At 44.4% G+C, this 26,734-nt stretch overlaps 2 protein-coding genes across 5 annotated transcripts in view; one reads left to right on the top strand and one right to left on the bottom strand.

Annotated features, from left to right (window-relative positions):
- Positions 1 to 23,516, bottom strand: part of CNPY1 (canopy FGF signaling regulator 1) — a 118,759-nt gene extending 95,243 nt beyond the window's left edge. Inside the window, exon 1 of the mRNA XM_074378860.1 lies at positions 23,347 to 23,516. The gene's annotated coding sequence lies outside the window, so the exon portion shown is untranslated. The remainder of the gene's footprint in view (positions 1 to 23,346) is intronic.
- The window catches only part of RBM33 (RNA binding motif protein 33), a 141,560-nt gene continuing 138,317 nt past the window's right edge, over positions 23,492 to 26,734 (top strand). For all 4 annotated transcript variants that reach the window (XM_039472685.2, XM_074378858.1, XM_074378857.1 and 1 more), the window contains exon 1: positions 23,492 to 23,945. In XM_039472685.2, coding sequence (XP_039328619.1) covers positions 23,903 to 23,945 — 43 coding nt within the window. In that variant the 5' untranslated portion in view covers positions 23,492 to 23,902. The remainder of the gene's footprint in view (positions 23,946 to 26,734) is intronic.

Below are 26,734 nucleotides of genomic sequence, written 5' to 3'. Positions count from 1 at the left end.
ACACAAAAAACAAACAAACAAAATAGCCTGGTATAGTGGCAGGTGACTGTGGTCCGCGCTATTCCAGAGGCTGAGGCAGGAGAATCGCTTGAACTCAGGAGGTGGAGGTTGCCATGAGCCAAGAGTGTGCCAGTGCACTCCAGACCTGCAACAGAGTCAGACTCCATCTCTCACACACACACAAATAATAAATAAATAGATAAATGACATAGCCATGCTGAAGAGGAGTGGGCAAGATGAGAACCAGCCTAGGAACATTTGGGAAACAGCATTTTGACCAGATGCTCTAAAACTCGAAGGGTTTTCCAAAGGCCAAATCTGTGACATTTTGAACATCATAAGTAATAATAATGAATTATAATTTGTAGAATAAAATGAAAAACCAGGGTTCCATCCTGGCGTAAATAATTGAATGCATAAATAAATGGGAACTAGTGAAAGCTCTTCCTTGCAGTAGCATCACAAGTAATAGATGCAGAATTGTGGAGTCATACAGTCATCATTTGGCACCGACCGTAATACTAATTCAGCAAGAACCATCGATGGATGCTAAGCTTGTGGGGGAACGTGTGATTAGGAACAGCATATTCACACAGTCTCGAAGTGTCTCTCCCTACACAGATACATATTACAAAGGGCAGAGGGACTTCCCAGTGAGGAGACCTGGAAGGTGCCCTATCCACCAAGTGTTAAAAGTTACCATCAGCAGGAACAGGACAAACTGATGGTGGCCTCCCGACTGAGGTATGGAGAAGACATCCCTCCTGGGGTTCCCTGCCCAGAATGCACAGCAGAGCCCTCAGACAAACTGAGCAACAGTCTGCAAAATAAGTGGCCAGCGCTCTTCAAAAGTGACAAGGTCACCACAAAGTGACAAGGCCATAACAAAACAGAGACTGTGGATCTGTTCCAGATTAAGTAAGAATCAAGAAACATGACAAGTAAATGCAACGTGTGATCCTGAATTCGATCCTGGACCAGGTAAACGCAGACTCCTGGCCCTGACCCAAGACCTCCTGGATCAGAACCTCTCATGTGAAGGCCCAAGAATCTGGATTCTAATTGGCACCATGTGACCCTTCAGTACAGTACAGTTGAGAACGATACAGCTGTGATCTTATTCATGTGACAGTCATGACGCAAACGACTGAGCGAACACGTCCAGGACATTTACAAATGGAGAAAAGTGCTGTGAGGGAAAGGTGGAGGGAATGGTGGCCTCAGACCACACAACACACAGATGGGACCAGACCGGGATGGGGAAGGCTTGGGGAAAGTCTCCCTCAGGAAGCAGCATTTGAGATGAGACCTAGGAAACAGAGGGAGTGAGGAGACACAGAGGGGAGGAACAGCAGCCAGACGGAAGGAGTCGCCGATGGAGAAGTCCTAAAAAGGAAGGGGACTGGAGATTTGGAGGAATTGATGTTCACCGAGACTTACCAAAACTGCAACCCAGCCTTACTCAGCCTACGGAGGTGATAGGTGTGACTCGGGCGTTTCACAAGCACCTGCCGGGCTTCCCGGCCCCTGAGGTCAAGGTCTTGTCTTTGCACTGGCAGACTGCAGAAACTTCCAGAATGAGATTCAGATATAATTCGTTTAGCTTTTTAAAAGTCTTCCCTCCCAGCACAGCCTCAAAATTCAGCAAATGTCTTAAGGGGGAAGCAGGCCGAGTGTTTGAGACCCATCTTTTCTCCCTAATCCCACAGGGCTGCCGACACGGTGCTGTCCCCGATCCCCAGCAGCAGCCCCATCCAGCCTGAGCCCACATTTGCCCCCAGAGCCCCACCCTGCACCCTCGGCCCCTCTGGTTCACATCACTCCCATGGCCCTCGGAAGCTTTGAGAGAGATTACAATGGAATTGTATGCACTCACTGAAACTGTGTTATAAGGAGTGGTTTTTAAAGTTATATAAAAGGTATTATCATGTTAAATGAAAAAATATACAAAATCACTTACAAAATATTGTTATAGTTTATATTTAAATTAACAGCACTATAAATTCTCCCGTAAGAATGCCCTCCCTTAACCAGTCAAACTTCAAGAGACTAGCAGGGACTGGTAGTCCGTCCACCTCACAACGCACTGCAACCCAGCCAGCTCCGTTTCAGCCTCTGCAGGTCATGTGTGGAAGATGCGGAAGTCTTCAGGGACTGAATGCAGACTCCGAGAAGTCTGGGGACCAGCCCTGACAGTGGACTAAAGATCTGCAGGAGGCCGAATTTGGTGGCCAAATGCAGAGTGTCCAGTCCACACCGTGTGGCCCACCCAAGAGCTCGGCCTAAACCAAGCACCTCAGTCTGTGCAGCCTGTGACAGCCCACCACCTAGACTGACGACTCAGACAACAGAGGTTTACCTCTCACCATTCTAGAGGCTGGAGGCTGGGATCCAGGCGCTGCCGTGGTTGGGTTCTGGGGAGGGCTCGCTTCCTGGTTGACAGACCAGGCTTTTCTTTGTATCCTCACAGAGCAGAGAGACATCGTCTTTCTGGGGCCTCTTTTAGAAAGGCATCAATCCCATTCACGAAGGCTTCACCCTCATGACCTAATCACCTCCCACTCACCTTGCTTCCAAATACGATGCCATTGGGGGTTGTGGTTTCCAGGTGTGAATCTGGGAGGAGGACACAGACATGCAGCCCATAACAGGAGGCGTCCAGATCCGATGCAGGGATAGTCTTCCACCAAGGCAAAGCAGCAAGCATGGGCACCCATAACGGGAGCCACCCAGCCTATGTCCGTTTGCTTGCTGAGGGCATGCCTCAAACTCATCTGCAGCACTTGATGAAAGCGATCTGTGTGGAAGCTGCAAATCACCCTCGAGCTGCCAAATCTGGTCACCTTTCCGGTCTGTATGTCACTTCTCTATGGCCTTCCACACTGCAGACCTCTTTCCCTGGAAGCCCACACTCCTCTGGCTTCTGTGACCCCACCACCCTGCTCTCCTTGTGTCCATTTCCCGAGACTTTCCCGTTCCCCGGGCGTCCACGTGCAGCCCCTGCTCTTCTCACACGTGCTCTCCCAAGACTATTGCCTTCAAAGCCTTGGTGTCTGGCCACATGCACACCTGGCGCTGGCAAACCTGCATCTCCCACTCAGACGTCTTGCTAAAAGCCAGGCTGGCCACGAACCACTGCGCACCAGAACGTGCCACAGCATTGGGCAGTTCACAGGGACAAGATGTTCCTCTCCCGCTGCCTGCCCGCTGCTTCCCCTTGTAGTCCCTGGATCCTCGAAGCATCCCAGCCTCCTTCCTCCCACTCCCCTGCTACTTCCTATGCCTCTCAGATCTTCCTCCATTACTGCTGCCAAGTGTCTGTGTTTACTTTGCACCTGATAACTGCATAGCTTTAGTATCACTGAGGGGGGTTTGTTGGTTTTTGTAGCAGACAAGGTGTTGAAGGGAAGGCACACAGGTGAGGAGCTCACAGAAGGACAGGGATGCCAGGGAGGCTGGAGAACCATGGTTGGGAAGCACAAGGTGGGGCAGATCCAGGCAGGAGAAACACAGAACCCCAATTGTTCCTCATGATTGAGCCAGTCTGCCCGATTCCAAGCCCTGGCACGAGAGGAACTTGGCTCACACGCTTACTGTCAGCTGCAGGAGGTAGCCCATGGAAGACCCCGATGGGAAGCCTGCAACCTGGGGGAGAAGGGATTGTGCAAAAAGGAAACTGAGGCACTGCTCCCAAAGAAGAGGCGCCCCGCATCAGCCGCCACTCGCTGCAGCCTCGCCTTGGCGTCCACAGCCTTTGCGCTCCCCTTGCTCCACCCGCCTGCTTGCCCCATGGACTTCTTCAATCTTTCATAAAAGTCCGTGTTGATTTTGTTGTTTCTTCGTTTAGAATCTTTACGCAGCTCCCCATGGCTTCCCCAGCAGCCCATAATATGCACAATGTCACTTGTTGTCCATCCTTCCCATCCACACTTTTTTTTTTTTTTTTTTTGGACATAGAGTCTTGCTTTGTCACCCAGGCTGGAGTGCAGTGGCTCCATCTCAGCTCACTGCAACCTCCGCCTCCCAGTTTCAAGCAATTCTCCTGTCTCAGCCTCCCAAGTAGCTGGGATTACCAGCACTCACCACGCCTGGCTAATTTTTTTGTATTTTTAGTAGAGGTGGAGTTTCACCATGTTAGCCAAGCTAGTCTCGAACTCCTGACCTAGAGTGATCACCTGCCTCAGTCTCCCAAAGGGCTGGGATTACAGGCTTGAGCCACTGCGCCCAGCTCCCATCCACACCTTTGTTCTGCTTCTCAAGCTCCTTGCCATTTATTTTGAGTTCCTTCCTGCTTCGATGACCAACCTGGCAGCCTTCAGGGGTGGCGCAGCCCAGTGGTTTCCTGAGGCTCAACTTCTTACTTTTTAAAGAAACCCACTGGAAATGTGAAGAGAAGGCAAACATTCTGTTCCTAGAATTCCACTCAAGAAGAGTACTATTTCTGGCTAGAAAAATGCTTGACCCCACTGCCTCCCCTCGTGAAGGATGGACAGGAGGGCTCTGAGGCTGCCTTCTAAAGACAGTGGGCTGGGCTCCTGCAGGCTCCTGAGGTCCTGCCATGAGGGCTGCACATTTGAGGATACTCAAAACAGTGAAAGGGGCTGAGGGTCTCCTTCTTCACATCTGTATCACGCATAACTCTGTCCCTCATTTAAATAAATTATTTTTAGCCTGGGCAGCATAGCCAGACCTCGTCTCTGCTGAAAATAAAAATAAAAAATTAGCCAGGTGTAGTGACATGAGCTTATATAGTCCCAGCTACTCGGGAGGCTGAGACAGGAGAATCACTTGAGCCCAGGAGTGAAGCCTGCAGTGCGCGATGATTACACCGCTGTACTCCAGCCTGGGTCTGAGATAAGAATAAAGTCACAGCACTTGCCGCACTGTGGCAAATGCCTCCCCTCCACCCATTTTTCTTACTAGTTTCCTCCCAAACTCAGCTGTCCCCTTTGAGCAGGTCCCAACAGCCGCTGCCCAGCACTGCCTCTGCGAAGCCCCTCACACCCCTGATCCCACTTCTTCAGTTCTCCTGTTTGTCTGCTTCCCTAGGGAACTGAAGATTCTGGATGGCAGGAAAAAGCTTTCATTTGACTCTTCACACCTGGCCATGTGCTCGGCACCTCGCATGTGCTCGATGGATGTGCAGGTGCACATTTGCTTTCTGTTGTTGGAAAAAACTTGGACCTCATTTTTAAAACATCAGTTTTCCCCAGAGAAAAGCTTTAACGACTTGTTTTGGGTTACTTCTGATTCCAAAGGAGATTTCAGAGACCAAAAGTAAGGTAGGATGAATCTTCCTACAAAGCTCAACCCGACCTAAAAAAAAAAAAAGTTCTTGGCAGTTTTAATTCATTGAAACATCTCAAATTAGCTCTAAAAATCGATGTCCAGCTGATAAATGAATAGTGTGATGGGTGGCCTCCATCCCATCTCCATATTTAACTCAAAAATAACTTTGAATAAAGTATCGCTCTTGTCAGGGTGTGGTGGTTCATGCCTGTAATCCCAGCTCTTTGGGAGGCCAAGGTGGAGAGACTGCTTGAGCCCAGGAGTTTAAGGCTAGCCTAGGCAACATGGTGAAAACCATCTCTACAAAAAAATTAGTTGGTTGTGGTGATGTGTGCCTGTAATCCCAGCTACTTGGGAGGCTGAGGTGGGAAGATCACTTGAGCCTAGGAGGAGGAGGTTGCAGTGGGCTGACATCAAACCTCTTCACTCCAGCCTGGGCAATGAAGCAAGACCCTGTCTCAAAAAAAAAAAAAAAAAAAAAAGGAACTTGTTTTACGATTTTTCAAATGTTAAAGATTCCAGACTAATAAGGCTGATGTTTTCTAATATTTATAATGCTAAACGTTTACAAATAAAATTAGTCCATGGAAAACAAGGTACTGTGGCAGAAAGGAACTCACAGACTCCAGAGGATACTACTACCACAGGGATACAGAAGGAAAGCCTGCTTTCTTTTATTATGATGCAGTCCTACAGACATCCAGTAAATCTTAGAGGTTAATATAACAAACCTCGTCTAGAACACACTGAATTCACTATGAACCACCATCCAGCCCCTCCCCACGATGTGACCACTATGCAGAATGTCTGCCATGCTTGCACGCACCTTTCTGCTTTGGCTCTCTGTGAAAGCTTACTGTCTATGTTTGTAATCTGTTGTTGGACACTTTGTTTCTGAGCTCTTCCCATGTTGGTGTGCATAGCTCTTGCTCATCATTTTCACTTTGTGATTTTATCACAATCAGTTTAACCAGGCTTTTAAGGAAAATCAGCGTTTAGATACTGTTTTATGTTTTTATTTGTTTGGGTGCTTTGCTCATATTTTCTCCTATCAACATCACCAAAAGGGCATCTGGTTCACATCCTTTCATGGGTATGCAAGAATGTCTTTAGGGGATGTAACTTGGAGTGAAATTGCTGGGTAGAAGAGAATGTTCCAGTTCAACTGATTAGGTATTGCCAAGTTAGCCTCCAAAATGATTGCTCTAGTTGCAGCAGTCCCCAACCTTTTTGGCACCAGAGACCATTGTCATGGAAGACAATTTTTCCGTACCGGGGGTTGGAGGGATGGTTTTGAGATGAAACTGCTCCACCTCAGAAACTGCTCCACCTCAGGCATTAGATTCTCATAAGGAGCTCACCCTCTAGATCCCTCGCATGCATAGTTCATAGTAGGGTTCTCCCTCCCATGAGAATCTAATGCCCCTGCGGATGTGCAAGGAGGCGGAGCTCAGGTAGGAACACTCCCTTGCCCACTGCTCACCTCCTGCTGTGTGCCCAGGTCCTAACCCTGGGTTGGAAACCCTTGGTCTAGGGTATGCTTCTACCAGCATCCATGCTCTCACTGGCACTCACTATTGGCCAGCTTTTATGTTTCTACCAACCTGATGGGTGTGAAGTGGTATTTCTTTAATTTGTGTACCCCTTATACCAGGTGAGGCTTAGCAGCTTCCCATGTTGCCATTAACCATTTGAGGTTTTTTAAAATTTTTTTTGGAGAGACAGGGTTTCACAATATTGGTCAGGCTGGTCTCAAACTCCTGACCTCAGGTGATCCACCTGCCTCGGCCTCCCAAAGTGCTGGGATTACAAGCATGAGCCACCACGCCCAGTCACCATTTGAGTTTTCTCTTCTGTAATTTGTATATTCATATCCTTTCCCAATCTTTCTATTGCACTATCTGGGTTTTTAAAAATTCATTAGTAAGAGATACCTGATTTGATCATTACATACTGTATACATGTATCAAAGTATCACATAGACCCCCCAAGAACATATACAATTATATCAATTTAAAAAATATGAATATATATTTTCTGGATACTAATTGTTAGTCATATGTCTTGCAAATATCTTTTCCTAGTTTTCAATTTGTCTTTTCATATTTAAGTGATCTCTTTAGATACAGAGCAGTTTCAGATTTTACTGAGTTCAAATTTATCTGTCTATGCCTTTATGTTGTTTTATGTATCTTTAAAAAAAAATCCTTCCTTATCTACTAAATTAATGTAACTATACTACTAGCCAAGTGTTTATCGAAACACTGATATGTCCTCAGTACCAGCGTAGGTCATCGTGAGATTTATTCCCGGCCTTCCCAAGAAACTAGCGCTGATTATGTCAGTCATTATCACCGTGTCTTAAATGTTAACACACTTTTTCCAGCAGCAAAACATTTTTGTAAGTGGATTTAAGTTCAAACAAGATAACTGATATAGAATTGGCTTCTTTTAAAAGAAGATGATGACGATGGCCAGATCTTGGAACTACTGTGGCAGAGAGCTCCATACTGAGGGCTCAGAAATTAACAATGGCTTTGCTGTGTGCTTTTTGATATGGATTACGCTGGGCCCCGGACGCCACTGCCCTTGGCCGTCTATGTTGCTATCTTCGGAGTGCTTCCCTCTCCTCCAACACTCCTGTCACTGGCTGCTTTTTATGTTCACTGCCCCATCACCTCTTCAGCCAATTAAAATCTCCTTCTGGGCAAAGGTAGCTCACACCACTGTCTCCACTCCCTGCGCTCTGTAGGGCATGCTACGTGGTAGCTGGCAAGTGAGAAACATACGCTTAGCAAATGCCTTTCAGACGGGACTGTTCAGACTTTGTACCGCTGGCAAATATTTATCTACTGCTCAGAAGCCAGAAGTGCACCTTCCTTTCATTTTCTGCGAGTGAAAATTCCATCTTCCGGGTTGTGCAATAAATTAACCTGATTTTAAAGCTGCAAGGAGTTGTTTGGACCCTTGTCTCTCCTTCCTTGCTCTCATTCCCTTCTTCCGAGCCTCAAGTCCCCTGGGGAAAGGACGTGTGTGGCCGCAGGCTCCTCTCAGGCCACATTCTCCTGATCTCACTACCTCAAAGGCTGGAGACACCCCCAGCTGCAGCAGACAGTGTCTTGAGCAGGGCCTCCAGCTTGGGCTAACTGCTCACCCCATGACCAGTCTCTGAAGACGAGGTGGGGAGAGCAGGCAGGTGATGAGATGTTAGGATGGGCTCAGTTGCCCGAGTCATGCCATGCCTGGCCAGCCACAGGAGCCAGGTGTCAACAACCCAGCAGCTCCCACTGGCCACATGTGGTGCTGGGGGGGCAGGGGAGGGAGCAACTCCCCCAAAGAAGAAGACTGGTTTTCCTTTACGGGATGGACAGAACAATAAATGCTCACCACCCAGGAGATGAGTCCTGGCTCAGACCCTTCTAGGTAGTAGGACTCCAGTCAAGTCCTTTATTCTCCAATGAGCCCATTTCCTTACACTTTATAAGGTGGCCTGCCAGCTTTTTGTTTGTCTGCTTTTAAGAAGCAGTATCGTGCTCTGTTGCCCAGGCTGGAGCACAGTAGGGTGATCATGTCTCAGCGTGGCCTCACACTTCCGGGCTCAAGGAGTCCTCCTACTTCGGCATCCGGAGTACTTGGGCTACGAGCCTGCCTGATTCTAAAATCCTGTCATTCTGGCTGGGTGCAGCGGCTCATGCTTGTAATCCCAGCACTTTGGGAGGCTGAGGTGGAAGAATTGCTCGATCCCAGGAGTTAGAGACCAGCCTGGTAACACAGCGCAACCCTGTTTCTACAAAAATTTTAAAAATCAGCTGAGTACGGTGGCACGTGCCTGTAGTCCCAGCTGCTCAGGAGGCCGAGGTGGGAGTATTGCTTGAGCCCAGATGTTCAAGGCTGCAATGAGCTGTGATCATGTCACTGGGCAACAGGGCAAGACCATGTCTCAACGAAAAAAACTGTATAGTACACTTAGGTGGAGCTGGGATGTCACTGTGTGCCTTAGGAAGTATTAGTCTCCCCACTTTAAGGTCCAGGCATGTTAGGTGACCATTGTGAGATCAGCTCACATTATGAAAAGCACCCAGGAAAGACTCAGGACACTCATGGAGGCTTCAAGAGATTTGTCATTAACCAAAATGATAAGTTACAGTTTACTTTTTAAATTTTAATAAAAATGGCCAGATTTCTTTATTCAACCAACAGTCAATACTTGAGGAATTAAACTCATGGTTATCAGAAAGGCAGCACCAGCTTCTGTACATGCCCTATGCTGGGAGGGGAATCTAACTTCTTTCAATAAGAGCATGTTTTAATAACCTGATCCTGCAGATTCACTCCAGGACTGAGCTGCTCTCACATCGGCTGCTCAGGGCTGTTAGCTGATGCTAGACTGAGACTCCCTGGCAGTGGGGAACAGTGTTGTGTTCATTTTTGTGCCCCCACTGCCCAGCCCCAGGACTGGAATATCTCAGTGTGTGTTTGCTGGGTGAACATCCAATGTTAACGAGAAGCAATACACTCACCCCCTGGAAGCTAGCCTAAAGGCAGAAGGGACACATGCTAGGAACCGGTAGCGAGTTGGCATCAGGGAAGCATGGATGTAAGAATAACCAGTGTTCACATGATACACACAATCTGGACTCAGAAAAACATAAAACAATGTTAAAAAGAAAAAGATGGAAGTTTGAATAATTTTAGAAGCAAAGGTGTAACACGGACAAATGGTAAAAGATGAGTTATATTCGAAAGCAGACAGAAGATTTAACTTAGAGATTTAACATTCCCATGCTGAAAAGCAGTATTTTATTTGCCTTTACACAATCTCAATGTTGTTATTAATATTATGCTGTAATTGTATACAGCTCTCCGCAACATGCAAAACACTTCTGCAGAAGTGACGTCACGCGTGGGAAGCATGTGGCACGAGGGGGTGTGAGATGGGTTTCCTTCGCTGTCCGTGGTGCCACCCCAGGACTTTTCCTCTCCCTGCTTTCCATTTGTAAAACAACAAAGGAAGAATGTGAGAAGCTTCGGGGAGCAGGCAGCTCCCCAAGAGTAGGTAGGCCCTGTCTCTAGAGTAAGACTTTAAATATGCTTCTGAAACAAGACTGAAAACAGTAGCTCACCAGAATAACACCAAATAATGTGTGTGTCATCATTAGCAAAGGGAAAAAATTCTTGTTTCATGAGCCAGCGTGGGGCATATTTGTACTTAAGTGGGACCCTCTTTGAGGAGCAGCTCGATCCTGTGCTAGAAGTGAGAATCAGCATGACCATTTCTTTATGATCAGGTCATCAGTTATCACCTTATGCTTAAGCTTAGATGCAACAGAAACACCAGCAAACAATGAAACTCAGGTCCTGCGACTTGTTCAGAAGCATATTTGACATCTCTGTGCAGATTCTGGTTTCTGTTAATAATCGCATTAATTAACTGACATCTTTTCATTAAAAATCACCCAATTTGTATGATGTATTTTACTCTTACTACGCATTAGGATGACATCCTCTTAATGACTTTATAAAGAACGTGTTCTTAAAATGAAAAAAAATAGGCTAAGGAAACAAGCACCATAGGAAGAGAATTCGTTATGACTGAAATTAATAACTGAGGAGTAAAAATTGTGTGGGACAAAGGATGGCTCTGACTTTTCTTTCTTGGTAAGTGACAATAACAGATCCCTCAGAAGGGTGGTACTGCAGATGTCTACATACGCAGAGGAATGTGAATATGAAAACTGCAGGCCAAGGCACAGCAAGATGCACAGCTGCACTCCTGTCCTGAGGTCCTGGGAGAGGCACAGGGCCTGTGGCACCGATACAGTACCACACGCAGGTCCCGGGACTAGATTGTGACAAATGGCTCAGAACCATTCACTCTTTTGTGACTCAGACTAGCAATTAGCCTCTCTGCATCCTCCTGGCCTTCTTACTTGTGAGGTGAGGCCAACTGCCTCCTATCCTATAGACGTATCATGTGAATAAATGAGGATTTGTCAACAAAATAAGATGAATGAGCTCCTTGGGAACGGGTGCATTTAAGCGCAAGCTGCAGCTTCTTCGGCGTTTCTGCCTTGGCCAGACAAGGTCTGTGCACCAGTGCTCTCTCCCAGGGCTCTGATGTGTTCTGTGTCCTTTGCTCACCCTGGGAGTTCACCTGCATGACCTGAACTCACTCCACACAGACCCACAGTCTCAGAGCTACAGTTGAGTGTTTCTTTCTGCCTTTAAGATATTTTAGGCCAGGCAGGGGACTCACGCCTGTCATCCCAGCACTTTGGGAGGCTGAGGTGGAAGCATTGCTTGAGGCCAGGAGTTTGAAATCAGTGTGGGCAACATAGTGAGGCTCCATCTCTAACAAAAATAATTTTTAAAATTAGCTGGGTGTGGGATGGATGGGGGGGGCTCGCATCTGTAATGCCAGCACTTTGGGAGGCCAAGGCAGGCGGATCATCTGAGGTCAGTAGTTCAAGACCAGCCTGGCCAACATGGTGAAACTTCGTCTCTACTAAAAATTCAAAAAATTAGGCGGGTGAGGTGGCAGATACCTGTAATCCCAGCTACTTGGGTGGCCAAGGCTACTCTCTGGAACTTGGGAGGCAGAGAGAGTGCCACTGCACTCCAGCCAGGGTGACAAGAGTGAAACTCTGTCTGAAAAAAAAAAAAATCAGCTGGGCATGATGGAGTGTGCCTGTAATCCCAGCTACTCGGGAGACTGAGGCAGGAGGGTCATTTGAGTGGTGCCATCTCAGCTCACTGAAGCCTTGACCTCCCTGGGCTCAAGTGATCCTCTTGCCTCAGCCTCCCGAGTAGCTGGGACCACAGGTGCACACTGCCATGGCTGGCTAGCTTTTGTGGACCACAGGTGCACACTGCCACAGTGGCTAGCTTTTGTGTTTTTGTCTGGAAGGGACTTGCTATGTTGCCTGCTCCTTTCCTCACTTTGCTCCTCAACTCCACTTTGCCATTAACATGAATATCCATCCTGAAGTTTCAGCAGAGCAGAAAAGTTTCCTCAATACCTCGTCCAGCTAGACTCTGGAAATTATAAAATTAGCTAAACATATAGCTTTGGAAATGTGAAATAATAGGGAAATAGGTCCTAAACAGCAACATTTGAGTCCATCGTAGAGGGGCACGGTGTGAGCAGTGAGAGAAGGCAGGTCAAACAGCCCCAGTTCCCAACCTAAAACACCCAGGGAAGTGGTTTCCACATGTTAAACAACAGACAACACACCTAGGAGGTGATTTCTGAGCCAGTCTCTGGAAATTAAGATTTAGTAAACCAGCATGGACCCCAGAAATCTGTATTCTGACAAGATCCCAAAAGAGACTTCGATGCAAATTTCTAAAATGGTCCACATTTTGGGAAATGCTGCTGTATGGAATAAGTGACAGAGCGGTAATGTCCAAAGTGAAGTGCAGACATGAAATATATACTGTATGCTATATAATGTAATATTTCAACAGGTTACATGAACACACAGGTAAATGAAGAAGCATGATAGACCAGTGTGGCTCACGCCTATAATTCCAGCCTGAGTGATGGAGCGAGATCCTGTCTCTAACACAAAACAAAACACCGATCGGATACGATGACCACTGCGAATGCTGCATCTTATCTGAGAACTAGAAGGTGACCAAGTTTGTGGCGTCTGCCACTGGGCTCCTTTCTCTATCCCATCCCCCAGCCTCCTTTGCAGACACCTTCCTTAATTTTTGTTTACTATGCTCTTCCTTTTATAAGTATTAGTTTTGGCCAGGCAAAGTGGCTCACGCCTATAATCCCAATACTTTTGGGAGGCTGAGGCAGGAGGATCACTTGATCTCCGCAGTTCAAGACCAGGCTGGGTAACATAGGGAGACCCTGTCTCTACAAAACAAACACAAAAAATTAGCCAAGCATGGTGGTGCACACCTGTGGTCCCTGCTATTCAGGAGGCTGAGGTGGGAGGATTGCTTGAACTTTGGAGGTCAAGGCCACTGCATTCTAGCCTGGGTGACATTCTAGACAGAGTGAACCCTGTCTTAAAAGAAAATTACTTGAAAAAAACAAACAAACATGTAATACTCACCCAGCATGGGAGATGCCATGACCACAAAAAGGTAACATGGAATGCATACCTCCACAGTATGCTGCTTAGTTTTACTTGGCTTTGAGCACAAAAATGAAATAGGATATACAGGGTTCTGAGACTTTTTAAAAAAAACTTAATTTTGGTAGAGCAGTTTTAGGTTCACAGAAAAATTTAGAGAAAGGTGTGGAGATATCCCATATCCCCACCTTTCCCGACAGAGGCATAGTCTCCCCGTCTGTCAATGTCCCCCACCAGGACAGCTCATTCGTTACAACTGCTGAGCCCTTGACACAGCACTCTGGCCAGAAGTCCATGTTCACATTAGGGTTCACTCCTGGTCTTCTGGGACTTTCTCACTTAATAAAGAATTCTGTTTCTGACATTCATCCAGTTTGTCGTATCTCCGGTTCACCCGTTTTCACGGCTGGGTACTATTCTATTGAATGAATATACCAGAATTTATGCATTCAACTGTATCCAATCTCCTGTGAATGGACATTTAGGTTATTTATAATTTCTTGTTCTTGTATTTGCTATGAATATAATTATAAATATCCCCTGGAGCATAAGTTCTACAGTTTCTCTAGGGCATGCATTCAGGACTAGACTCTGGGTCATGAATCCACCGTAGAAGGTGGTGTCAGATTTCTTTCTACAGTGGCTGTATTCACACACATTCTCAACCATGGTGTATTAGTGATCTCATTGGTCTGTGTTGCAATTAACTATCAGATTTTGTCAATTTAATGGGTTGATTTGCATTTCTGTAGTTACTATTGAGGTTGAAAATCTTTCAAAATGTTGGAATACTTTTGTTTCCTGTGAAATATCTATTTGTATTTTGTACTATTTTTCTATTTGCTATTTATTACTGATTTGTTGGACTTTGTATTCTGTAAACTAATCCTTCATTGAATATATATGTTGTAAATATCTTCTTTGAATTTGTGCTTTGTCTTATGTCTTTTGATAAATGCAAGATCTTGTTTTTAATATAATTGATTTTTAAATGTTTTATTACTAGTACTTTTCATTTTTTAAAAATAAGCTCTTCAATAAACACACAAACATTTCCTTCCAAATTTAATCCGCATATGCAAAAATGCTGTAAACATTTCCAAATATCTGTGATGTAACATTAAAAAGGTTTATTTTTTACCTGTTAAGAGTTCAGTGCAGACTGGGGGAAGGGAAAGGGCACACAGGGATTTCCACTCCACTCAGTCATTCAGGTACCCACCCTCCTTCCATCCGCAAGCTCTGCCATCCCCAGGACTTTGGAGCCCTTCTCCAGAATTTTGCATCTAATGAAGCCGAGGAAATTCAAGTGTGAAGGCAGCACAGGAAGTCAGGCCTGAAAGTAGCATATATTCGTGCTATTAACAGGACATGACAATCAGCTTAGAGGTTGTTTGAAAGGCAGAATCCTAGGCCCTACCCCAGACCTTCCAAATCTGTATTTGCATTTATCACAACACCCTTGGGTGACCAGTTGCAACAACTTATGCCACTAACTACCCAGAGTGGGTCCAGACCTCACAGGTTAAGGGTCCAGTCCCCCCTAAGCCTGCCCTTGCTCAGACACCAGCTACAAGCTCAGGGTGTCTCAGGCCACTCCCATTCTGCTGCCTGTTCATCTGAATGTGTCCTTAGTGTGTCTCACTATGGAAAGGTCGTGCTTGGGGATGCCTAATTTTTGGTGAGCAATTTCTCTCAGTACTTTAAAGATATTATTCCTCTGTCTCTAGCTTCTATTTTTGCTACTAAAATGTATTTTATGAGTCTAATTGTCATTGTGTGGTAGGTGAACAGATTGTTTTCCCTATTAAAAATTTTAAAATACAGTACTTAAATTCACTGAGGAATAATTCATGTGTAATGAATGGCTCACATTTCAATAATATGATTTAATAACCCTTGGAAACTTCATATATGCTGTGTGGCTACCATAATCAAGATACAGAATATCTGTATCACAACAAAAACTGCACCCTTTCCCAGGGAACCAGTAATCTGTCAGTAGAAATTAATTTTGCCTTTTTAGAATTATATGTAAGTTGTTCTATGTACCCTTTTGAGCCTGGCTGCTTTTTTGCCTAAGCCTGATATTTTTGAGGTTCACACATGTTGTATGTTAGCAGCATCTTCTTCTATATTACCAAATAATATTTCAGTGTATAAATACATTACAGTTTATTGATTCACATATTGGCAAATATTTAGGCTGTTTCTACTCTGAGGCCATTATAAATGAAAGTATTATGAACATTTGGTTTTAAAGAGTCTTTGGTGTGGCCATATTTTCACTTCTCTTGGATAAATGCACAGAAGTGAAATTGCTGGGTGACATGTAAGTATATCTTAACTTCATTAAAAAATCAAACTGTTTTCCAAGTGGCTGTATAATTTTACATTTCCACTAATAATGTTTGTGAGTTACAGTTGCTCTACACTCTTGGAAAAACTTGGTATTTTAAGTCTTTAATTGCAGTCACTCTCATAGATGTTTACTGGAATCTAAACGTGATTTGAATTTGTATTACCCTAATGATTAATGATGTTGGACATTTTTCATGTGCTTATTGGCCATAGACGTATCTTCTTTTGTAAGGTGTCTGCTCCAATCTTTAGCCCATTTGATTGTCTTATAATGTGAGTTCTTATCAATGTGTTCTGGATACAAGTCATTAATCAGACATATTTGCTGCAAATATATTCTCCATCGTGTGGCCTGCTTCCTTCTTTTCTTAATGGCGGCTAGGAGTTTTTAATTTTTGGAAAATCCAACGTTTCTGTTTTTCTTTTATAGTTTGCATATCTTATATGCTGTTTTTAAAAATCTTTGCCAATCCAAATGTTTTAAAGATTTTTTCCCCTGGGTTTTCTTCTGGAATTTTAAAGTATTCATTTTTTGCCCTAAAATTTCTTCTAGAATTTTACAGTATTTGTTTTTAAACACAGGTCTACAATACATCTCATATTGATTTTTATGTGTGGGGTGCAGTAAGGGATAAAGTTTGTGTTTCCAAACCATTTATAGAAAAGACTTTCCCTTCTCCATTGAATTACATACAGGTATATAACTTTGTTGAAAACTGACTGGCCATCCATGTGTTTTGTCTACTCCTGGAATCTATGCTTTTTTTTTTTTTCCACACTGGTTTAAGTGTCTGTTCTTATCAATACCACAGTCTGGATTACTGGACCTTTATAATAATTATTGGAAGAACATACTATATGTGCTTCAACATTGGCCTTAGTTTTAAAAATTGTTTTGGTTATTCTCGGTCTTTGCATTTCCATACATTTCAGAATCAGCTTGCAAATTTCTTCACAAAAGCTTGCAGAGAGTTTGATTAGAATGCACTGTTGATTAATTGGAGGAAATTCACACCTTAACATCATTGAGTCTTCCAAACAATATAGACTCTCCATTTCTTTAGGTCTCTAGTTTTTGTCAGCAATTCTCTGAGGTTTGTAGTATATAGGCCTTGCATATATTTTATTAAATTTATCCTAAATATTTCATGTTTTAGATGCTATTCTAAATTACATTTTTAAATTGTTTCTGTGTTGCTAGTACATAGCAATACAACTAACTTTTGAAAATAACCTCGTATCCTTCAACTTTGCTAAATTCACTTACTCATCTTTAGAGATCTCCTTTTTGAGGATTCCCTGGGATTTCCTATGCACACAATCATGTCACACGTGAATACAAAAGCTTTCCTTTCCTTTTCAAAGGCTATGTTTTGTTTCTTTTTCTTGCATCATACAATAGTGAACAGAAGTGGTGAGACCAGATATTCTTGTGATGTTCACTTCCTTAGGTGGAAAGCATTGTTTCCACCCTTGTATGGCCTTTATTCCATGTTTGAATTAGGTTGGGGAAGTATCCCTTCATCCTTGGTTTTCTAAGAGTTTCTTTTATTGTGAATATACTTTAAATTTTTCTTAATAATTTTTCTGCATCCATTGAGATGGTCATATGGGCTTTCTCTTTTTTTTGTTATTATGATGAACTGACATTGAATATTAAACCAACCTTGCATTCCTGGGATAAACTAACTTAGTCACAATGTATTATTGTTTTTATACGTTGCAGTCCTTAATTTACTAGCATGTTATTAAAAATATTTGCATCAACCAGGCAAGGTGGCTCAGGCCTGTAATGACAGCACTTTGGGAGACTCAGGTAGGAGGATCTCTAGAGCCCAGGAGTTCAAAGTCAGCTTGGGCAATATAGGGAGATTCCATCTCTACAAAAAGTGAAGTATTAGCTGGGAATGGTGGCATGTACCTCTAGTCCCAGCTAATCTAGAGGCTGAGTGGAAGGATCACTTGAGGATGGGAGGTCAAGCCTGCAGTAAGCTATGATCATACCACTGCACTCCAGCCTGGGTGACAGAGCAAGCCCCTTCCTCAAAAGAAAAGAAAAGAAAAGAATGAGGGACATTGGTCTGGTTTTTTTTTTTTTTTTTTTTTTTTTATGTGATGCCTTTTTCTAGGTTTGATATTAAGGTAATTCTAATATTATTAAATGATTTGGGAAGTATTTTCTTCTCTGCATTTCTGAAGTTTATATATTATTTCCTTGAATGTTTGATAGAATTAACCAGTAAAGACATTTTGGCATGGAATTTGCACTCTTTCTGACAGTTTGCAGTCAGCCTTATGTTTATTCTTCTGTATATAATGTCTTTTTTCTCACTGCTTTTAAGATTTCTGCTTTACCCCTTTTAGCAATTTGATTATGATGTGCTCTGTGGCTTCCCGTGTGGTTATTCTATTAGGAGTTTTCAGAGTTTCTTCAATTACAGTTTATAATTTTTATCACATTTGAAAAGCTTTGCCCGTTATCTGTGTTGGGATTTGTCTCCCCCTTCTATGCTTCCCCAGGGCTCCAACAATGCAAATGTGAGATTGCTTCACATTGTCCTACAGGTTATTCACGCTCTGTTCATTTTTTAAGTCATTTCTCTCTGTGCTTCTCTTGAGAAGTTTCTATTGTGCCCACAAGTTCTTTCTTCTGCATTGTCTAATGTGCTTTTAACTTTTTATTTTGAAATAATTTTAGACTTACAGAAGAGGTTCAAAGATAGTTGGTTTCTAGTATGCCTTCTGACCTATCTCTCAGAAGATCTTATGTAATTATGGGATTGCAAAAACTAGAAAATTATTATCATAAATTGATGTAATACTATTAGTTATATTACAGACTTGATTGGGAATTACTGTTTTTCCCCTAATGTCTGTTTTCCATTCTAAGACCCAACTGAAGATATTTTATTTGTTATGTCTCTTCCAATCTGTGACAGTTCCTTCATCTTTTTGTTTGGGTTTCTCAAAACCTTGACAATTTTGAAGAAATTGTCAGGGATTTTGTACAATATTCCTCAATTTTGGTTTGTTTCATGTTTTCTTGTGATTTAACTAAGATTATAGGTTTGGGAGGGAGAATACAGGAAGGGCAGATATGCCCTCATATCACATGGATTAGAGAGGCAATATGACATCAATGTCTTCACACTGATCAACTGGTTAGAGTTTTCTAAGTTTTCCTAGTCTACAGTTAGCAATTTCCCCTTTATAATTATTAAGTGTATCCTATACTTAATGGAAGGGGAATTAAGCTCTTCTGGAGGGAGAAATATCACAAGTAAGACTACAAGCCAATTATTTTCTGGAATGTCTCTCAATTTGAGTTTGGCCTTTTTTCTTCAGAATTAGATTTGGTAGGGAACTTTGACAGGATTATCACAGAAGTGATGTACTCTTCTTTTTGTATTATATCAGGTGGGAAGTTTTATTTATCTCATTATCAAAAATGTTTATTTTGATCGGTTAGGGTGGAGTTTTATAGGCTTTTCCACTGAACATTATTCTTTTCTACTATGTAATTAATATGTATTTTTTAGGAAGGAACACCTTAAATATTTTGATATACTGTTTCCCTAAGAAGTTCAATTTATTCTTTACCTATATTTGTATGGACACATGCTTTCCTGTTTTTAGTGTATTACTCTCATTATTTAATTGGATGCTCATTTCATGTCTGCTTTGGCCCACTAAATCTCACTTCTGTGTCCTTCTGACATATCTCTATCACTATTCAAGTAATTTTCCTTGATTTTTGGAGGGAACAAGAGGCTCCAGGCTGACCTTGTGCTTTCCATGCCCTAGCCCTGAAATCAGCTTTTTTCCCCCCAAGTACTACTGGTTCCTTTTAAAAAGGGGTATTTGGAAACCAAGTTCTAGGGGATGGGTGTGCTCAAGATGGGCTGTTTCCAGGAGACTCTTGGTGGACAGCTAGGAAACATACACACAAACACATACAGAGTTATACACAAACAGGCACACACACATTGCATCTACACTTACGCCTACAGTGAAATACAATTATCAAAAACCATCAGTGCAATCACTCTCAATCACTGATTCTTTATTCTAATAACACAACATATTCATGTAAGTAACTCCCTACTTGGACAGTGAAAAACTTAGCTCCATCACTCTTAGTATATTTATATATCTAATCAACTTCCCTGTTCATAACCAATACGCCATCTCTGTTGTCACCTTTTTCCATGCAGTCCCTTTATCTACCAGAGTTCTGATTCCCTGTGCTCTGCTGTGTGGAAACTCTCACAATGTTTGTGTTCTGCTGTTCTACTCATCTTTGGCAACTCCCACCTCATCCCAGTAGGGCTCTGAATCCCATGTTGGGCCCATACCTTAGAATTATGTCCTAGTAACCTGCTCACGTGTGACTCCCCATGTTGGACTGCCCCCATGGGTGGATGCCCGCCTAACTTTGCCAGTCCACAGGAAGTACTCTGCACCCTGTGGTGCTCTCACATGCCTTGCTGGGCAGCCCTCTCACAGGGAGTGGGCTGGAAGAGATGCTTGGGCTCTGATCCTCCAGCCTGGCCAGCACATCACTCCCCACCTCACCCTGCCCTGCTGCACCACCAGTGCTGCCTAATGGCTTTAGGACATTGTTCAGATAGAAGAAAAAGGAAGTACTCTGGCTACTCTAGACAGAATCTTATTTCCTTAAACCTTTCAAATATTGTCCTTTATGGTAATTTTAATAACAAAAGTCCCTAGGTGGTCATCAATCTAGTTTGTATTTTGCACAGTGTTTTTTTTTTTTTCCCCCTTGTGCATTTTGTGATCTTTGATTGTTAAGTCTACAGTTGGTTGATCTTAAACCGTGAGGAATGTAGGTGGATAATTTGAGAAGGCCCTTCCAGGATCTCTGGCTTAACTTGGGAGCCTCAGGTTTAGATTTCCTCCTCAAAAGCTGTCCAACAACTTGTTTCCTATTAGCAGTGTGAATGGGGATGACTTCCCCAGAGAAACTCTGTCCTTCCTGTATGCTTACCTCTTACTGCTCAGGCTTTGGCTCTGTTTTTTTTTTTGCTTTTTTTCTTTTTAAGAGATGGGGTTCTGTCACCCAGGCTGGAGTGCAGTGGTACAATCATAGCTCATAATAACCTTGAACTCCTGGGCTCAGATGATCCTCCTGCTTCAGCCTCCATAGTAGTTACAACTAAAGGCATGCACCGCTATGCTTGGCTAATTTTTTTATTTTCATTTTTATTAGAGATGGTGTTTCACCATGTTACCCAGGCTGGTCTTGAAATCCTTGGCTCAACTGGGAAAACACCTGCCTTGGCCTCCCAATGCATTGGGATTACAGGTGTAAGTCACTGAGCCCAGCTTTTTGCTTCCTTCTTGATCTTTTGGAGACATTATTCCCAAAACCTAGCAATACAACAAAAAATATTTTCTACAGAACCTGTTTTGCAGGAGGAGGGGAACAGAATTTGCAGTTTATCATACTGAGAGAAGAGAAAGATTTCTATATTCACTTTATTTACCAAAGAGCCAATCTTGCTTTTAAGATATTCAGTAGGATATGTATGAAACTGCAGTGCTCACTAGGTAGTTTTCTTAGGTTTAACCGCTGACACTCATGCAATGGCACACCTGGCAGCAGCTCCACTTAGGAAGATTGAGAAGAAACACACCATGGGTTCCATACAGGCATATGAGCTATACTCTTTCGCTTCCCAAATGCAATTCAGATGCAAACCAACATGGGTGTGGGCTTGGCTCGGAAGTCCTTGACCGGCAAGAACCAGTTATCTCTCGTATTTGTTCCCTGAGTTTATCTTTTAGATTCCCACACTCAGTTAAGACAGTAACATAATGGTATGGCTTTCCGCCCGGTGTTGAAAACATTTTCAAGCCAGAGGCAGTGTACAAGTCAGAGATCATTTTTACCACAAGCAATGTTTTATTTATTTATTTATTTTGAGACAGAGTTTCCCTCGTCATCAGGCTGGTGCGTAGTATCTTAGCTCACAGCAACCTCTGCCTCCTGGGTTCCAGTGATCCTTGTCCGTCAGCCTCCCGAATAGCTGGGATTACAGGTATGTGCCACCAGCTAATTTTTGCATTTTTAGTAGAGATGGGGTTTTGCCATGTGGGCCAGATGGGTCTTGAACTCCTGACCTCAGGTGACCCGCCCATCTTGGCCTCACAAAGTGCTGGGATTACAGGCATGAGCCACTGAACTCGGCCTACAATGCTGTTTTCTACCACAAGTGACATTCTATCTTCATAAGGTTGCTATGGCAAATTAAAGTTAACCCAAAGTGAAATTCGTTCAGAGATAAGGAAAAGGAGTTGGTTAAACCTTTACTCACAGTAATTTATCAAGAACTTCAAATACTGAGTGTCCATGCTCAAAATTTTTCCAGAGGGTGTTTGATCAAAAAAGTTTTGAGACTCTCGTTCTAGAGAAATTGAGTTTCAAGTGGCCTAAGAGATTGTTTCATGTGTTAATTTTTTTTTTTTTTGTGGCATTCTTCTTAAGATCACCATTGAATTATTCTGAAAAATATTTTCTGAGTTAGGCATACCATCCTCCACAGTTCAAAAAATAATGAAAGCTGATAAAAAGTTCAAGCCATTTAAGTATGGATGTATTGACTAGCTTTCTGATGGAGACTATTTTTTTAACGGGTTGCTTGCAAAGCTTTTTTGGGGGAATGATTTCTCACGGCTGAATAATTATTTTTAAAAACTGTTTTCTGATTTTTATTTTAGGTGTATTTAAGTTAGCTGTTAATCCGGGAATATTTATTTTTAATAAAGTGTGACAATTTCGAACATAAACATTGAATTTTACAGTAAATATTCTTTTAGCTACGATGATTCTCCCATTAGCATTTTATTACACATCCCATTTTATCATCCCTTGGTCCATCCACCAACGCATGTCCTGTATGGACGTCTCGGTTGTGAACTCACGGCCCTGGACCTCCAGTTTCGTGCCTCTCCACACTGCAGGGTCCTCTACCTTGCTGTATAAGCCACCTTTCTAACATGCAAATCTTATCATGTAAATTCTGTTTTTAACATCTTTCAAGAGGCTCCACAGAGTCCGAAAACGTCCCGGAGTCCGGAATCCTGGCCCCTGCCTACCTGTCCAGTCTCACTGCCGGGTCAGCACCCCTCACGTAAGCCCCACATTCAGCGATATGGATCAGGGTTTGCAGGCGTGTGTACTTAGCCCCTTCCCCGACGGCGACCACTCAGACGCGCCTTCCCGGACCCCGCACCCCAAAACCCCCGAGCCCTTTCGTCCACAGCAGTCTGACCCCCCAGCACCCTTTCCTCTATGACACGCGGGAGGGCTTCGTTTCTTAACCTTTCTCACTGTCCGTCCTACTCACGTCCTGTTTTCGGGGCCGCAAGGCGCCACGGAAGTGCGGGCCGAGAGCCCACCAGAGCCCGGCGCGGAGAAGGGGCCGGGGGTCCGGAGGGTCTCGGGTCCTGGGGCTCCAGGGCGGCGCTCGCCCCAGCCCGCGGAAGCCCCCGCCGGAGTTGTGCACACCCCACCCAGCCCTCAACCCAAGCCGCCGGCGTCCACGACTGCAGCTCACCCAGACCCCAGTCTCCAACCTACCGTCCGGGCACAGAAAGCCACGCGAAGGCCACCGGACCGTGCGCGGCGCCTCCCGTCCACGACTCGGAACGCAGACCGGCTGCCGTAAAGCTTCGCGTCGCCGACTGCTGCAAAGCGCCTTACGACGGAACCCGGGATCGACCTACGGCCGGCAGTCGTCCCCTCCCTGCTTCAAACAGTCGGGTTTCGGGAGCCGGGCGGAGGTGGCCGCCGTGTGTTTGCGCCGCACGCGCGCTGTCCACAACTCGGCGGCGGCCTCGGGGCTGCCGCGGCCTCGGCGGGTGCAGTCCCCGGCGCCCGCCCGCCTCCCGGCCTCCATCATCCCAGGGTGCACCGCGGCGGGCGCGGGCCCGCGGCCATGTTGCGGTAGTTTGTTGTTTTCTTCCTGCGGAGGCGAAGGGGCCACTGTGGACCGCGAAGCGCCGGGTCTTGCCTCTGCCTCTTGCCGCGCCCTCCCTCCCCTGTCCTCCGCCACCCGTACCCGGGTCCGGACCGGGCGCGTCGGCCCACCAGCTGGCTTGGTGGGCGAGGCTGAAGGCCGGGCCCCGCGAGTGCCATGGCGGCCGCCCTGGGAGCGGGCGGAGGAGCCGGCGCCGGAGGTACGTGGGGCTGCCGGGCTCGGGGGCCCGGGGCCGCGCCGCGGCGGGCGGGGGCGCGGGCCGGGGAGCCTGCGGGCGTGGGAAAGGACGGGGCTCCCGGGGCGCCGACTCCCTTTGTGCCCGGCCCCTGCCGTCTCCCCCGCCTCCCCTCGCCATTGTCATCCCCCTCCTCGCCCCTCCTCCGCGCCGTGCGGGTCGTCCCCGCGGACGCGAGTGTCCTCCGCTTCCCGAGGCCGCCTCGGGTGTCGGGCCCCCCGCCGGCGCCGGCGGGCAGTCGGTGTCCTCAGGGCGAGGAGCGCGCTCCCCCGCGCGACGGTGTCCCTTAGGGGAGCGGGGCGGGTCGCCGTCGGGTGGGCGGTTGGGGTTGCGGGGCCATCCTGACAGATTCAGACTGATTTCAAGCCCGTTGCGAAGACGTAACGGAGCGGTTCACCTGTGTGGGGGAATGTGTGGCAGTAGGCCATCTTGGAAAGTGAGAATTCTCGAGAAATAGTCTCAAGAAATTCCTTTTTTTTAAAAGTAACGTGTTCGTTGCCTAATAAAAACCTGTTAGTGCTTCATTACTAGCATCTTGCAAAACTGAAAACGTGACACAAAAGGTTTAAGATACTGAGTCAGTTCCTTTGGATAGTTTCTCTTGTTTGCAAGCATAAACGCTATTGATGAAACATCTGTCTCTAAACGTATTGTAGGTAACTGGCCGGGCGCGGTGGCTCACGCCTGTAATCCCAGCACTTTGGGTGGCCGAGGTGGGCGGATCACCTGAGGTCAGGAGTTAGAGACCAGCCTGGCTAACATGGCGAAACCTCATCTCTACTAAAAAATGTAACAAAAAGCCGGGCATGGTGGTGTGCACCTGTAGACCCAGCTACTCAGGAGGCTGAGGCAGGAGAATTTCTTGAACCCGGGACGCGGAGGTTGCAGTGAGCCGAGATCGCGCCATTGCACTCCAGCCTGGACTACAAAAAAAAAAAAAAAAAAAAAAAAAGAAAAATTGTAGGTAAAACTACTTTCAGGCAAAATTACAAATCACTAGGGTTTTTAAAAACGTGGTGAGATACTTGAAAGTGACTTTTTAAATGATAATTTTGAAAACTTTGAAAAGATGGTAAAATATGGATAACGAAAGCATTTGGGATTAGCTATTGAAACGTTAAAAAAAAAAAAAAGCCTAGTGTATACTCGAGAAGTATTTTTTAGTAAATGCTAGCAGATGGTTACATTATAATCATACTGTTTAGGAATTTTGACCCAAATGTCAGAACGTTTGCCTGACAAAATGGAAAAACGAAACTACAGATACTAAATGTAGGAATGTCGCTTCTTACAATTTGATTTGTTATATGCCACTTTTAGTGTAAATACATGATGTTTTGGGTGTTACATCTGAGACTTTGTAATTAAAATTTTAAAATATATAGTTTACCTATCTTTCTGGGGGATCAAAATTATGTGTTTTATAGCATTCCCAGAGTAATTTGGGAACTCTTGGGTCAACACTCTGTTAATTGGAAAGACTAAGGTGTTACTTTTATTTTTTTCCCTTTTTTTAGTGTACAGTGGAGTTTTCTAGAGACTGAATAACGTGAAGACATTACACTGACGGCTAATGGAATATATACTTGTGTATTCTTTTGCGTTTCTCATTTTAAATTCTAATATAGTAAATGTCACTGAATGTAATCCACATAAACAGAGGCTTTTTGGGTCTTCAGTAATTGTGATGTCAGAAGTTTGGAGAATTGCTATTTCAGAAGAATAGGTAGGCTGTATTCGTGATGCTTTGGAGTTTTTCCTTCCGTTTTGTCACAGATGCCAGAGTTTCCTTTGCTCTTCGACTCAAACCAAACTCCTTGACAAGGTTTGTGAGTTCTGTATGACTTGGTCCCTGCCTGCCACACCAAGGTGTTGTGTGATCGTTTCCCTTCCCCTGGAAGTGCCTTACTTGAGCTGTACCTTCTGCCCGCACTGCTCCTGCCCTGGCTCTTTCCGGAGCTGACCCCTGATCCAGTGGGTCTCACACTCTTCAGGGAGGCTTTCCTTGAGAATTTATTGTTTGAGGAATGTCTGTCCCTTGCTCATGTGCCTTCTTTTCATTCTGTAGCACCGTTATTTTCTTCAGAACGTTTATCTCAATTTGTAATTTTCTTTAGTTATTTACTTGTTTTTTAAATCTGCCTCCCACAGATTTAAAAGTAGCCTGTAAGCATCATGAGGACAAAAATGCTGCCTGTTTTACCATGCATTCCACATGTTCCTGGCATAGAGCATCTGTTCAGCAAACATTTGGTGAATGAATTAAAGAATGAAATGTTTTCTTTATGAATATGAAAAATATAATTGTATCCTAAGTTAGTCATTTCCATGTGATTTACCTGTGTAACTGATTAGATCATGTTACCTTGGAGAAATATTTACATTGGTAATGCCTCATTGATAGCTACAGATTAATTGCTTATTTGCAGCTCAGTTTAGCATATTGTCTAGCACAGTGGCTTTCAAGCTTTTTAAAATGGCGACTACAGAAATGTGACTGACATTGTGATTTAGTACATACATAAAAGTAAAAAAAAATTCATGAACAATATTGGTCCATACTATGTCATGCACCCTAATGTTATCTATTTCATTGCAGTAAAATGCCGGTTGTGACCTAAATTAATTTCACAACCCATGAAATGTTCAAGATTGTCAGTTTGAGAATCACTGGTCTCCTGTATAGTAAGTGGTTAATATTTATTGAATAAAAATGAATCTTGGCTATCCATAATCTGAGTAGCCAAAATAGG

The sequence above is a fragment of the Saimiri boliviensis genome, chromosome 10 (assembly GCF_048565385.1).
Source record: "Saimiri boliviensis isolate mSaiBol1 chromosome 10, mSaiBol1.pri, whole genome shotgun sequence".
Classification (NCBI taxonomy): Eukaryota; Metazoa; Chordata; class Mammalia; order Primates; family Cebidae; genus Saimiri; species Saimiri boliviensis.
The sequence above is the reverse complement of the archived record's forward strand: the minus strand, read 5'-3'. Positions and strand labels throughout refer to the sequence as shown.